Consider the following 14,425-nt stretch of genomic DNA (forward strand, 5'->3'; position numbering starts at 1 on the left):
TCCTTTTCACACTGAGGTTTTTCTTCCTCCATCGCCTGCCTCCCTCCCATCTTCCCACCCAGTTCTATCCACCCCAACCCCAGGGGCCTCCACGGGCGGCCTGGCACCCTCCGTAGTGCTAAGCAGACTCCATTCTGGCCAGGCCACTGACTGTAGAGGGGCCACGGTGCTTGTCGAGGCTCCCTCTCTACCCCCAGGCCTGCCCCGGTGGGCCCTGGTGGGCGCCCGAGCTGAGGCAGTGACTGCGGTGTGGACTGAACCTGCTTGAAGGGCCACTCGGGCTGGAGAAGCCGCTGGTGAAGTGGGAGGAGACTCCGGGTGCGGGCGCCCCGTGTTCTGCCCGAGCTTGCCCTGGGACCTCAGCAACGTCCTTTCCTCTCGCGGGGCATCGGTCTTCCACGGGAGACATGAGCGTTTGGACCAACAGCAGCAGGGGCTCTGTGAACATTTGCTGAAGGAACAAACACACCCCCCCCTGAGGACCAGTTCCGCTCCGGCACGCCCCGATTCTCTCCAGTCCCAGCTGCCTCCCCCAGTCTGTCAGTCTTCTCTGCTGGGCTTCGGGCTCCCCGAATGCACAGTGCGGGAGGGGGAGCGTCTCTGGCTCGGTCACTCGGGCAGAGGGAGGCACAAGGAGGAAGGTTTCAGGGATGCGCTCACAGTGACTTAAGAGCTCGGGCTCTGGGCGTTAACTGGCTGGGTTTTGAGACTGATCACCTGTGTGATCTCGGCAGCTTCCCTAAACGCTCTGGGCCTGACAGTGAAAATGAAGACAATGCTAGTACCTACCTCACTGGGTTGTTACGAGGGTCAACTGAGACAATCCACGTAAAGCGCTCTGCACACGGTAAACACTTAATAAACGGTAGCGATTATTATTATATATTATGATCATCACACCTCTGTCCCTGCCATAGGAAATTCTGCCCCCAAATCCCTCCTTCTGGTCCCAGGCCCAGTCTCTGTCCACACCGCCTGCCGATCCAGCGTTTGTTCGCTCTGCTCTGGAACCATTATATTCAGGCTCCCATAACTGCAGGGGGGCGGGCCTTCACGTCACATGTTTCTGATGGCCGCTCCCGTGGCTGTGCAGGGCTCAGCCTGGATGGCTGCATGCGGCACATCCCATCAGATCTCCCAGGGGCAGAGAGGGCAAGCTGTCCGCTCCCCCCTGGACCTGCTCTGCTGGTGCTTCCGCGGTGCCTGTGGGCTGGAGTACAGCCCCGGACAGCGGCTGGAGGGGCGGCTGGACACCAGGCTCTTGAGGCTGGAGAGCGTGGCAGGGTGGCTCCAGAGAGCTCCGGACGGGCAATCAGACCCCCAGCGCTGACCCGAAGCACAGGAGGTGCCCGGCCGGTTCAGCCCCAGGGCTCTGTACGGTGCTGGCTTGACTCTGCAGAGCTCTGGCCTCCATTCCTCGGGGAGGGGACAGTGTCTCCTTACAAGCCCCTCTCCTTCCAGTACGAATGTCCTCAACTTAGCAAAGGCAGTGGCGGAGAGTCTCCATCTCCAGAGCTCGTGGCGGGGCAGCTGGTGGAGCGGGGTAAGAGAGTGCTCCATGTAGGGGTCTGGGAAGGTGACTCTCCTGGGGTCAGACCAGCCCTGGGCAGGGCCCCTGGGTCTCACTGGCACAGTCAGGGCAGCCCAGTGGGTTGGCGCCCAGGCCGTGGCTGCAGAGAGGGGGGCTCTCAGCAGGGCTGGTAGCAGCAGGAAGGGGGGCCCCTTCAGACTGGTCCAGTCCTGCTGGCACTTGGGCTTGGCTGAGGTCAGGGGGTGTGGCTGCTTCGGGGGTGTCTCCGGACGTGGGACCCTGGGTTTGCCCATCCTGATTGGTGGTCTGATCTGATGAAGAGGTGGCTGCCGCCCGGCGGGATTCCTCTGAGGGCAGGCTGCCTGGGGCCAGCAAGAGCCCCTTCTCGTCCCAGCTGGGCTTGGTGCGGATGCCCACGGCCTTCAGGATGACGTCCATCTGCCTGGCGTAGTCCAAGTGGCCACTGACCTGCAGGAAGGCAGGAAGTGAGCACCGCAGGGTCCAGACCGCCCGGGACCCCTGGGCCTCTCCCTGTGTCGTCAGCCAGCCCACCGCCAACACCGAAACGCCAACCCTCATGGTTCTCCAATCCAGAGTGAGTGGGAAGCCTCTGGGCTCAAGGCTGCTCTAGAATTTATTAAATAAAGATAAATGAAGCTTGAGAAGACTCTAGAGAGTCCCGTGGACAGCAGGGAGATCAAACCAGTCCATCCTAAAGAAAACCAACCCTGAATATTCATTGGAAGGACTGATGCTGAAGCTCCAGTACTTTGGCCACCTGATTTGAAGAGCCAACTCATTGGAAAAGACTCTGATGCTGGGAAAGATTGAAGGCAGGAGAAGAACGGGGTGGCAGAGGATGAGATGGTTGGATGGCATCACTGACTCAATGGACATGAGTTTGAGCAAGTTCCACGAGTTGGTGATGGACTGGGAGGCCTGGCGTGCCGCGGTCCACAAACAGACATGACTAGGTGACTGAACAAAAGGAAGCTTCTCTACAGAGTCTGGGTCCTGTGGGGGCAGGAAAGGCCCTCCTGACACAAGTCTGGAGTGGAAGTCCCCATTCTCTGCCTGCAGCTTTAGGCTACAGTGGGAGGGCTCTGTGGCTCACCAGCTGAGGGATCATGGCCAAGCCCTGTATCCCTCTGACCTCCACTTGCCTCCGCTGTAAAGTGGGGACAGTGACCAGAGGGCTGCTCTGAAGGCTCCCCCAGGAACAGTTCTGAAATTGGAAATAGAGCTACGGCTAGAAAGACTGCAAGGTCTTTCCACAATTCACTCTCCTCCTTCCCCTTAGTCATAAGAACAACAAGTGATAGCTGGGCGTATTCTCCAGCCTCCCTGGCCGGTGAGTGTACTGTGGTGATGCGCTCTGGCCTATGAGATGAAGCACAGCATTATTTGGTGCTGCTTGGAAGTCTCTTTATAAAGGGGAGTGGCTCTGCTTTCTCCCTATGTCCTCTTTCCTGCTGGCTGGAATGCAGACGGGATGGCCAGGGCTCCAGCAGCCATCGTGAGCCATGTAAGGATGGCAGAGTAGCAAGACAGAGAATTTTGGCCCCTGAAGGCTGTGGTGCCTCTACACCAGCCCTGAAATGCCTCTTCTGGCCTTTTCCTATGTGGCAGCATCACCTCTTGTGTGTTTCATCTGGGCCTCTGTATGGACAGAATCTTACACAAGGGTCAAGAAGTACCTGCTCCCTTCCTGAGAGAAGAGACTTCTCTGTTTTTGTATTGGGATATTGTCAGTGAAAAACAGGAGTGCCGATGCCTAATCGTGATGATGGACAACGGCTGATACACAGTGGGTCCTTAATACATCGGAGGAAACACATTTATTGGCTATACGCCTTTGACGGGTATTGGCTGCTAACTGCAGATGAAGCAATTGAGGCAGAGAGATAAAGGGACCCGCCCAGGGTCACACAGATGTCAGAGCTGGGCTCTGAATCCATTCTCTCTTCACGGAAAATCAAGTGTGTGGTGGGAAAGACCTTAAAAATCATTCTCGTTTTACAGATGAGAGAAGAGAAGCCCAGAGAGGGGCGGTGGTTTGCTTAAGGACAGGCAGCATGTGACAAGCGCAGCTATGTGCGGTGTTTGAGAAGCTGAATGTGGAAGCTGCTTCGCTCAAATCTTCTCCCTGAAATGGAGCCTCACGCTCTCCCCAGCCAGCTTAGGGGGCCTGCTTTAGTGCCAAAGGCAAGCACAAGACTGAACAGTCCCTCAAGACTGAAGAGGAAGGTTTTTGTTTAAGAAGAAGACAGGAAAACAGAGGGGGAGGCTTACTGGGAAAACCTGAAGAAACTACACAAAGGCTCGGCTGGTAGAATCAGCGTTTCCATTCGAATCACAAGTCACACTGGGTTATTCCAATGACTTTTCAAGAACACAAAAGACAATTCCCTGTACAGTTTTGTTATTTTCTCATAATAACCAGAACCTGCCTACTTCTTGCTCTTTTCTGTACAACTGCTTTTGAAGACTGTTCAGTGAAAACACACACAGAAGAGGCTTCCCAGATCCCTGGGTTCAGGGTGGAGGTCGAGGTAAGAAGGCATCCTTTCCTAAAGGGTGGACATTAGTGGCTGCATGATGCTAGGAAGCACCTAAGTTTGGAATCAGAGAAATCGGGGTTCTAGACTTGGCTCTGTCTCTTACTAGTAACGAGGTGAGTCTGTACAATGTTCTGAATACCAGCTCCTCTATCGGTAAAAACGTCATGGAGGAGGGTCCATGATACCTCACACCTTGAATATCTGCTCAAAGAGTTTAAGAGCCTGAGACTTTGCAGGAACTATTCTGCTCCATATATGACCCAAAACACTTTTAAAAAAGGGACATTACCCAGTTAGAGTTAGTGACACCCATCTCATGGGAGTGGTGGGAAGAAATAACGCAAACAATAAGGCGCAGCTCCTGGTACACAGTCGGTAAGCCATAAATACGAGTTCCTTTAGTTTTCTCGGAAGGAGAGACAGAAGGTCGGGAGTTAGCTGGGCTGATCCATTTGGGAACCCAAAATGGCTGCTGAAGCTCAAGCCATCACATCTGAATTCCAGCCAGCAGAAACCTGGATCCGGAGGGATAAACAAGGATGTTTATCCTCCTTATACCTTTTCAATGTTGGCAAAGGGCTGGTACTAGGGCTGAGTGGAGGCAGGCAGGACAGGAAGGAAAGGAGGTATTTGTGGCCACAGCCAATGCCAGATGGAAATTCCACCGTGCAACTGCCCCAGAATGCACAGCTCTGGCCTTTCTTGGCCACAGGTTGGTCCAGGCCTCAGCCAACCCTGGCCCCTGAGCTACTATTCTGCAAAGACAGGGAGGGAGAAAGAACTGGCTAAGTTCCAGTTTTACAGGGAGCCGGGGGCACAGGAGAGCAGGAGTGAGGTGGGTGGGAAAAGACTCTTCTGAGCAGCAGAATATTCTGCTGTGGCTGACGCTGGATAAAGTTTTCAGGACTTCCCTGGTGGTCCAGTGGCTGAGACTCCGCACTCCTAATGCAGGGGGCCCGGGTTCAATCTCTGCTCAGAGAAATAGATCCCACATGCCACAAATAAAAAGTCTGGCATGCCACAGCCAAGACGGAAGACCCCAGGTGCTGTAACTAAGACCCGGCGCAGCAAAAAGAGAAGGTTGCAGTCCAAGACCGCCTCCCTGGCCACCTTGACTGAGGTGTTCCTCCTGCCTGGAGACACGCTGAATGTCCCTGGGGTTGCGAAGCCAGGGGGCTTTCCCACGTTGGTTAGGGACCCTCTCGGGGGCTCCCCTGTGACAGCACTCACAACATGCCATCATTCTCATCTGCCGGCTTCGGTCCATGTTCTGATAGACTGTGTGGGGGAGGGCAGGAGCCGACGCCCCACATCCAGCCCTGAACCTTGTAGATGCTCAGGCTTATCCACGCGGGGTGAGGGGGCCTCAGGGCTTCCTGCTTCCTGCCTTGCGAGACACCTCGACTTCCCAAACCAAAGCTGCTGCCATCTGCCCAACCATTTCCAAGACTATCAGACCCCTTGGGGGTGCCTTTACCTCTCAGGCCTCGGTTTCCTCTTCTGTAAAATGGGGCTAATAAAGATACATACATCATGTGGGCTGGTTGTGAGGACTCAATGAGATAATCCACGTCACAGGCTCAATGGCTGAGGGCTGGAGGTCACTGACAAGAAGCCACAGAAATGTGTGAACACAGGCAGCATGAACGCAGTGGTTAAGAGTCCCAGCTCGAGGTAGGTTCTGGGTTCACCTGGCTCTGCTACTCACACACAGCATGCCCTCCTGCAGCCTCAGTTTCTGTACCTGTACAGTTCAGTTCAGTTCAGTCACTCAGTCGTGTCCGACTCTTTGCGACCCCATGGACCGCAGCACGCCAGCCTTCCCTGTCCATCACCAACTCCTGGAGTTTACTCAAAACTCAACTCCATTGAGTCAGTGATGCCATCCAACCACCTCATTCTCTGTCATCCCCTTCTCCTCCTGCCCTCAATCTTTCCCAGCATCAGGGTCTTTTCCAAGGAGCCAGTTCTTCACATTAGGTGGCCAAAGTATTGGATTTTTAGATTTAGCATCATTCCTTCCAATGAATATTCAGGACTGATTTCCTTTAGGATGGACTGGTTGGATCTCCTTGGAGTCCAAGGGACTCTCAAGAGTCTTCTTTAGCACCACAGTTCAGAAGCATCAATTCTTCAGTGCTCAGCTTTCTTTATAGTCCAACTCTCACATCCATATGTGACTACTGGAAAAACCATAGCTTTGACTAGACGGACCTTTGTTGGCAAAGTAATGTCTCTGCTTTTTAATATGCTCTCTAGGTTCGTCATAGCTTTTCTTCCAAGGAGCAAGCCTCTTTTAATTTCATGGCTGCAGTCACCACCTGCAGTGATTTTAGAACCCAAGAACATAAAGTCTCTCACTGTTTCCCCATCTATTTGCCATGAAGTGATGGGACCGGATGCCATGATCTTTGTTTTCTGAATGTTGAGTTTTAAGCCAAATTTTTCATTCTCCTCTTTCACTTTCATCAAGAGGCTCTTTAGCTCCTTTTTGCTTTCTGCCATAAGGGTGGTATCATCTGCATATCTGAGGTTATTGATATTTCTCCTGGCAATCTTGATTCCAGCTTGTGCTTCTTCCAGCCCAGCATGTCACATGATGTACTCTGCATATAAGTCAAATAAGCAGGGTGACAATATACAGCCTTGACATACTCCTTTTCCAATTTGGAACCAGTCTGTTGTTCCATGTCCGGTTCTAACTGTTGCTTCTTGACTTGCATACAGATTTCTCAGGAGACAGGTAAGGTGGTCTGGTATTTCCATCTCTTGAAGAGTTTTCCACAGTTTGCTGTGATCTACACAGTCAAAGGCTTTGGCATAATCAATAAACAGAAGTAGATGTTTTTCTGGAACTATCTTGCTTTTTCTATGATGCAACAGATGTTGGCAATTTGATCTCCGGTTCTTCTGGCTTTTCTAAATCCAGCTTGAACAACTGGAATCTCACAGTTCACATACTGCTGAAGCCTGGCTTGGAGAATTTTGAGCACTACTTTGTTAGCGTGTGAGATGAGTGCAATTGTGCAGTAGTTTGAGCATTTTTTGGGATTGCCCTTCTTTGGGATTGGAATGAAAACTGACCTTTTCCAATCTTGTGGCCACTGCTGCATTTTCCAAATTTGCTGGTAAACTGAGGGCAGCACTTTCACAGCATTATCTTTTAGGATTCGAAATAGCTCAACTGGAATTTCATCACCTCCACTAGCTTTGTTCATAGTGATGCTTCCTAAGGCTCAGTTGACTTTGCACTCCAGGATGGCTGGCTCTAGGTGAGTGATCGTGGTTAGCTGGGTCATGAAGATATTTTTTGTACAGTTCTTCTGTGTATTCTTGCCACCTCTTCTTAATAACTTCTGCTTCTGTCAGGTCCATATCATTTCTGTCCTTTGTTGAGCCCATCTTTGCATGAAATGTTCCCTTGGTATCTCTAATTTTTTTGAAGAGATCTCTAGTCTTTCCCACCCTATTGTTTTCCTCTATTTCTTTGCATTGATACCTATACTATGGGGTTATTAATCCTACTTCACTGGACAGCTATGGGGATCAAGTGACATAAGGTCTGCAACCCAGGCAGAGCAGCGTCTGGCGTGCTGGAGGCTGTTACTATTGCTGAGTGTCTATCTTGTGCCCTGGTGCCTCGGTTGGTAAAGAATCTGCCTGCAAAGCAGAAGACCCGGCTTCGATCCCTGGGTTGGGAAGATCTGCTGGAGAAGGAAGTGGCAACCCACTCCAGTATTCTTGCCTGGGCAATCCCATGAACACAAGAGCCTGGCGGGCTACAGTCCAGGGGTCACAAAGGGTTGGATATGACTTAGCGACTAAACCACCGCCATTCTGTGCCAAGCCCTGTGCTAAGTCCTAGAAGTCAGCTGGCATTTCTTCTGGAACACCAAGATTCCAGAAACCCTTGACTGGGTCTCTGCCCCCTAAGAAGCCTCATGAGGTGGTCCCTGGGGAGGCAGAAACCCCCCACCAGCTGCAAAGCAGTCCCCACACAGGAGAGGCTGCAAGAGCGTCAGGCGGCCTGGCCTCTGCCTGCTTCATTCCCTAGAGATGCCCTCTGTCTCAGACAGAGACTGACTCCGGCTCACCCCTGCTCAGGCTTGTCCTGAGGTCAGGAGCCTCTGCAGACCAGGTCTGTGTCACGTGACTGCCGCCGGGCTAACGCAGAGGGCTGTGCCCACGTGGGCCCGGCCGGGAGAAGGCGGGTCCTTAGGTCTCAGCCCTGAGCACAGGGCCGGCACTGCTTGCCAACATCAGCCATGAGGACTCTGCTGCCAGCAACCTCTCCTCCAGCAAGAATTTTCAAGGAAAATAGGAGGGCGGCACGAAGGCAAGCTAATTACCTCTAATTACCCAGAGGAGGAAAGCACTGCTTTCTGTGATGCGTCCTAATGCGATAAAGAGCTATTATTAGGCAGGAGCTGGGAGGCTGCCACGAAGGCATCTGAGCCTGGAGAGAAATCTCTGCAGCTGCTGGTCTCGGGGGCAGAAGTGAAGGTGGAGACGGGGGCAGGGGAGGCAAGAACTAGCGTTAAACGCGGGCCTCCCGCTCACCAAGCATCACGCACGCGCCCTGGAAGGCAGGGGGTAGCCCTTGTCTCCAGGATGCGGCACCTGAGGCACAGAGAGGTTAAGCCACTGGCCTAAGGTCACACAGCCAGCATAGCAGCAGCAGAGGCCGAATCCGGAGCCAGGCCTCTCTGGCATCAAGGGCAGTGCTCTTCCCACTAAACCCCATTCGGATGCTTCCCAGGGCAGAATCGGCCTCTTTCAAGGGCTCTGTAGCATTTCAAGGAAATCTTCATTGAAAAGGAAATTTCAGCCATGCTTTCTCACATTTGGTTCCTGTGGCAGAGGGAGGCGTGGTGGGGCATCCTGTCAAACAGGACGGAGACCCCTGGACGCGGGCCAGGGGGTCTCAGAGTCTGGCGGTCTCCCGGTCTGGCTGGCCAAGCTCTCCTCACTCCCCCAGGAAGGCGGAGCGCACAGACTCCGGACCCGGTTTCAGAGACCCGATCTACGACTCTCCAGTTCTGTGAGTCTCTCATCTCAAGCCTTGCTCAGTCATGTCTGACTCAGCATAGCCTGCCAGGCTCCTGTGTCCATGCAATTCTCCAGGCAAGAATACTGGAGTGACTTGTCATTCCTGACTGCAGGGAATATTTCCATCCCAGGGATCGAACCTGGGTCTCCTGCATTGCTGGCAGATTCTTTACGGTCTGAGTCACCAGGGAAGCCCATTGTCTCAAGCCTCAGTTTTCCGGTCTGTGACTTGGGGATGCCCACATCCTACTCAACGGGATTGCTGTGAGGTTGATATCGCATGAAGCAAGTCTCTCAGGGGTAAAGATGATCTAAAGAGACGACTTTAGGGGTTGATGCTCCTGTCTGCCCTGGGGCGACTGCTTCCCGAACTAGGAGTGATCAGTGTCATGGGTGGATGAGTCTAAGAACTCTTCTTATTCTTGGACCGACATCCGCGTCCAAAGCTGCCAGTTAGGAAGACATGGGGCTGATTCACTTGCCTTCCTCTGGTGGGTCAGCACTTGTGAGCCAGGGCCCTGAGAATCTGGGGGAGTGAAGATATGAGCCAGGCCAAGTTGGCCCCTGAGAGATGGTGGCAGCCGGGTGAGAGACCCAGGGGTCCTCAGGGCAAGGTCATGGCCCATGAACTTCGGGGCTGGCAGTGCCTGATAACGTTCTAGTTTTGTTTTTGTGCCAGAACCTCCCTTCAGTCCTCAGTTCAGCTTTAACAAACACGCAACCAGGGACTTCTTCCCTGGCGGGTCCAGTGGTTAAGACGTCACCTTCCAGTGCAGTGGCTGTGGGTTCGACCCCTGATTGGGGGGAGCCAAGATCCCACATGCCTTGCAGCCAAAAAACCAAAAGCATAAAACAGAAGTAACACTGTAACAGATTTAACAAACACTTTAAAAATTGTCTACATAAAAAAAAATCTTTAAAAAGCAAATTAAAAAAACCCCCAAACCTCATGCAACCTGTGTGAGCTGTGCTGGTGGGGGTCAGGGTGCCTGGCTTCCCCCAACAGGAGGTACTGTGTGTGTGTGTGCGTGCGTGTGTGTGTGTGTGTGTGTGTGTGCGTGCGCGCGTGTGTGTGTGCGTGTGCGCGTGTGTGTGCGTGCGTGTGCGTGTGTGGGTGTGGGTGTGTGCGTGCGTGTGTGTGTGTGCGTGCGCGTGTGTGTGTGTGTGTGCGTGTGTGTGTGTTGGGGGGTGTTGGGCCAGGCTGCTGTTGAAGCTGGAGGGAGGAGCCAAGGTCGTCCAGGGTACCCCTCCCCAGGGGAGTTTTCAGATGCCCAAGGAGGGGCCTGGTCTGCCTGCTTTCAGACAGGGTGATGTGGCTGGCTCAAACCACGCGTATGCAGTACCTGGGGCAACTGGTTTACGCTTGGGAAATGCTTGGCAGTTGATAAATGGCAGCCGGCAGTGCAGTAACTGGAAACTGAAGCTCCCGTTCTCGAGGGACTTCCCCTGGAGGAGTTTGCTTGAGGATGTAACTGCAGCCCATGACCCTCCCCTTCCTGGCAGCCGGCGCCTCTCCCACTGGCTTCAGACTGGGCTCGAGTCCTGCTCCGCCGTGTTCCTGCCGTGTGACCCCGGGCACGGCCTCAGCCTCTCAAAGCCTCAGTGAGCCCATCTGTCCAGTGGGCGTATGGACGCTGCAAAAGGCTCAGGGCAGAGCTGGGCATCACGTCGGTGCATGAAGCTACTATTAACTCTCTAAGATAGACATGTAGTGGGGGGACGAGGTTCCTTCAAGCCTGAAAAATGGATCTAGAAACCCAAATTAGGTTTGTGTGGCTGCTGGGGTGGGTCCCCCCCGCCAACATTTCCCACCTGCCAACATTTCCCAGCAAGAATGCTTTGGACCGTCTGCCCTGCTTAGTCTGAGATGTGGAAGAGTCCTTGGGAGTGTGTTTAATATGCAGACGTGCAGGCTCCACGCCTAGAGATTGATGGAGGAGGTCTGGGCCTCGGGGCTCTGGGATCCGAATTTTAAATAAACTCTCCAGATGAGTCTGAGGTCAGGGGCCTTGAGACACACTCTGCCTTCCAATGCAGGGGGTGTGGGCTCAGTATCTGGCGGGAGAGCCAAGATCCTACATCCCTTGCAGCCAAAAATTCAAAAACATCAAACAGAAGCAATACTGTCACAAATTAAACACCTTCCCAGCTCCCTATCCCAAGGTTTTGTGGTGTGTGCTAAAGTCATTTCAGTCGTGTCTGACTCTGTGCAACGCTATGGACTATAGCCTGCCAGGCTCCTCTGTCCATGGGATTCTCCAGGCAAGGATACTAGAGGTGTTTGCCACGCCCTCCTCCAGAGGATCTTCCCGACCCAGGGATCGAACCCACATCTCTTACTTCTCTTGCACGGCAGGCGGGTTCTTTACCACTAGTGGCACCTGGGAAGCCCACTCCACGGTTTCACAGCCTGGCAGGCAGGCGCTTCTCTTCTGGTCCAGCCTGAATGCTTCTGCCTGTGCCCTCTGGTTGTTCTGGTTACTTTCCTGTCCTGACTAGTAATCCAGGCTCGGGGAGTGAGTGAGGGCCATGGGGGGAGGAGTTGGGGGAGGAGTGGAAAGAGGGCAGTGATGTAGGGGCAAGAACATGGGCTTGGCAGGTTCAAATCCAGGTTATCAGTTGTATGATGGGAACTTTCCTAAGCCTCAGTTTCCTAATCTGTGAAATGGGGATAATGATGCCTGGCCCTGAGACCATGTGCAGGTTAGAGAGGATGTGTGCCAAGGGCCAGGGGCATTGCCCTGGCACAGGGATGGTGCCTGTGAACAGGAGTTACCTCTTCCCAAGTGAGTTCTGACAATCTCTCTCGTCTGGGGTGGACCGGGCCGGGGCCGGTGTCCCTGGGACGTGGGTCGCTGGGCTGGAGTAAGATATGCGCCCTCCCCACCCCCCAAAGTCGGCCCCAGGGGTCACGGGGGTACTCACCACCGAGGACAGGTCCACATTCTCCACTCTCCTGTCCTGCAGCAGCACGGGCTGCAGGCCGGCCACACGGAGCTGCACGGAGGACGTGCGGTAGACGAAGCTCAGCAGCCAGTCCGCCCTGTGGGGGGAGAGGACGCGGTGAGACGGGGTGGACGTCAGCCTCAGGAGGGCCCGGCCGGGCCCCAGCGAGCCTGGTGGGGTGGGCGCTTCCGCGGGAAACCGGGGCTCCCTGCACCCAGGGATGGCGGGGACAGCTGCAGGCACCGATGCTTTGGGAGCAGCGCCCGGCCTGGCAGCTCCAGAGAAGTTCCTTGGTTCCCTGCCGGCTCCCCAGGGGCAGAGAACAGCGCTGACGAGCAACAGACAGTATCTGCTGAGTGGATGAACGCGGGAACTGCATGCCGTTCTCCAGAAATCGGCACGAGGCTGGGAGGGACGCTCTCGGCTGGCTGTGGGCTTCCAGTTCCCTGGGGTGGCTGAGCCGGGGCTCCCGGGGAGATCAAAGAGAGGCAGCAGGACATCTGTCTCGGGGCGAGGACCATGGGGGTCTAGGCACATGCTCTGCAGGCTGGGACTCTGGGTGTGGGGGCCCCCCTCCACCTGTCTGTGAACGGGAGGGACTGAGACAGGCCCGGCCTGCAGCCTCCCGCCCTCAGCCACTAGGAGGGTGACCCCCAGGTGGGTCACAGCCCTGCAACACTCCTCCTCCACTCTCAGGGTGCTGTGAACCCTGTGCTCTGTACCCCATCACTCCTAGCCAGACATCCGCCCTACACTCCGGAGAGAGGATAACCCCGGACCCCCTGCAGCCCGATTCTTCAGGTACACCGAGCTGTGTCCACAGAAGGCCTGGTCTACAGGGTCCATGGGTCAGCGTTCCCCCTCGAGCCCCTGCGCCCTGTCTGGGGTGAAGCTGAGCCCTGTCCCCCAGCAGGTCCGTGTGCGTGGACACTTCTGTTCCCCCTCGGCCTCCAGGACTGGAACTCTACTTAGCACATCAGGCTGTCTTTTGTTCAGTCTGACCCTGGTTTGCAGGGTCCCCCGAGTCCATTATTTTTGTGCGCTTGTTTGAAAGCAGGGCTCTTCCTCCCTGCCATGTTGGGGAGGGTCAGCTGAGAGTCAGGGCTCCCTGCCCTGCTTGTCTGACCACAGGCGAGGCCCCAGAGCTGTCGGGACCCACGGTGTGGCGGGCTCTCTAGGCTCCCTGGTAGTTTTGACCCTTCGGGGTCTCTGACCACATGGGTGCCTGTGTGGTTACCACCCGGGACACCCCTGGAAGGACTGGGTCCAGAGTTGAGGGGCTCTCAACAGACCCTTGGGCTTCCTAGGTGGCGCTAGTGGTAAAGAACCCACGTCCCAGTGCAGGAGACATAAAGAGACCTGGGATCGATCCCTGGGTCAGGAAGATCCCCTGGAGGAGGGCATGGCCACCCACTCCAGTATTAGTGCCTGGAGACTCCCAAGGACAGAGGGGCCTGGCGGGCTACAGTCCATGGGGTCTCAGAGTCGGACACGCCTGAGCGACTTGGCACACTCGCATGCAGGCAACAGACCCTCCTGCTGTGTCCCCGCCACCCCCCGACTCCATCGTCTGAATCACCTGCCAGGTCCCTCAAGCAGAAGCCAGAAGGACCACGTCCCAGGTCCCCCTTCCCCGCCACGGCCACTGATCACTGAATCCCCCCGCCCCGCTCCCCCAGGACCTTCTGCTCCAGCTCCGAAATCAGGCAGCCCCTCCCCTTCCTTAAACTCTCACCCGACCACGGCCCTGTCCTCTCAGAAGCTGACCTTGACTCCCACTGCCCACCAGCTTTCTTTTCTAGAAAGCTCCTTAACTCCCCCCAGAGAGCAATGCTTGCACATCCCAATGGTTAGCCTCATACTGAAGGCCCAAGAGAGTGTCCCTCAGAATGATGGCTAACAGGAGGAGGGAGTCTGATCCTAGTTGTTCTATCAACTAACCATGAGACACGTGCATCAAACACAGGGTGTGGGGAGGCCCCTGAAATGGTTCTGACGTGGAAAGTCATAAACGAGAGACTTGCCTGGGGAACAGTGGGTGAGAACCACCTGCCAGTGTAGGGGACATGGGTTAGACCCCTGGTCTGGGGAGACCCCACATGCTGTGGAGCAACTAAGCCCGAGCACCACAGTACTGAGCCTGAGCACCACGGTACTGAGCCTGAGCACCACGGTACTGAGCCTGAGTGCCACAGTACTGAGCCTGAGCGCCACAATACTGAGCCCGAGCGCCACAGTACTGAGTCCGGGCGCCTGGAGCCCGTGCTCCCCGACAAGAGAGGCCACCGCAGTGAGAAGCCTGTGCCTCACAACTAGAGGGTGGTCCCCGCTCACCCCA

General features: G+C 55.1%; 1 protein-coding gene across 3 annotated transcripts in view; it reads right to left on the bottom strand.

The window, feature by feature from the left end:
* Window positions 1-861: 861 nt before the first annotated feature.
* TMCO4 (transmembrane and coiled-coil domains 4) overlaps window positions 862-14,425 on the bottom strand; it is a 91,677-nt gene continuing 78,113 nt past the window's right edge. For all 3 annotated transcript variants that reach the window (XM_043909019.1, XM_043909016.1, XM_043909017.1), the window contains 2 exons: window positions 12,067-12,184; window positions 862-1,999 (listed from right to left, as the gene is read on the bottom strand). In XM_043909019.1, coding sequence (XP_043764954.1) covers window positions 1,592-1,999; window positions 12,067-12,184 — 526 coding nt within the window. In that variant the 3' untranslated portion in view covers window positions 862-1,591. The remainder of the gene's footprint in view (window positions 2,000-12,066; window positions 12,185-14,425) is intronic.

This window comes from Cervus elaphus, chromosome 8, assembly GCF_910594005.1.
Source record: "Cervus elaphus chromosome 8, mCerEla1.1, whole genome shotgun sequence".
Taxonomy (NCBI): Eukaryota; Metazoa; Chordata; class Mammalia; order Artiodactyla; family Cervidae; genus Cervus; species Cervus elaphus.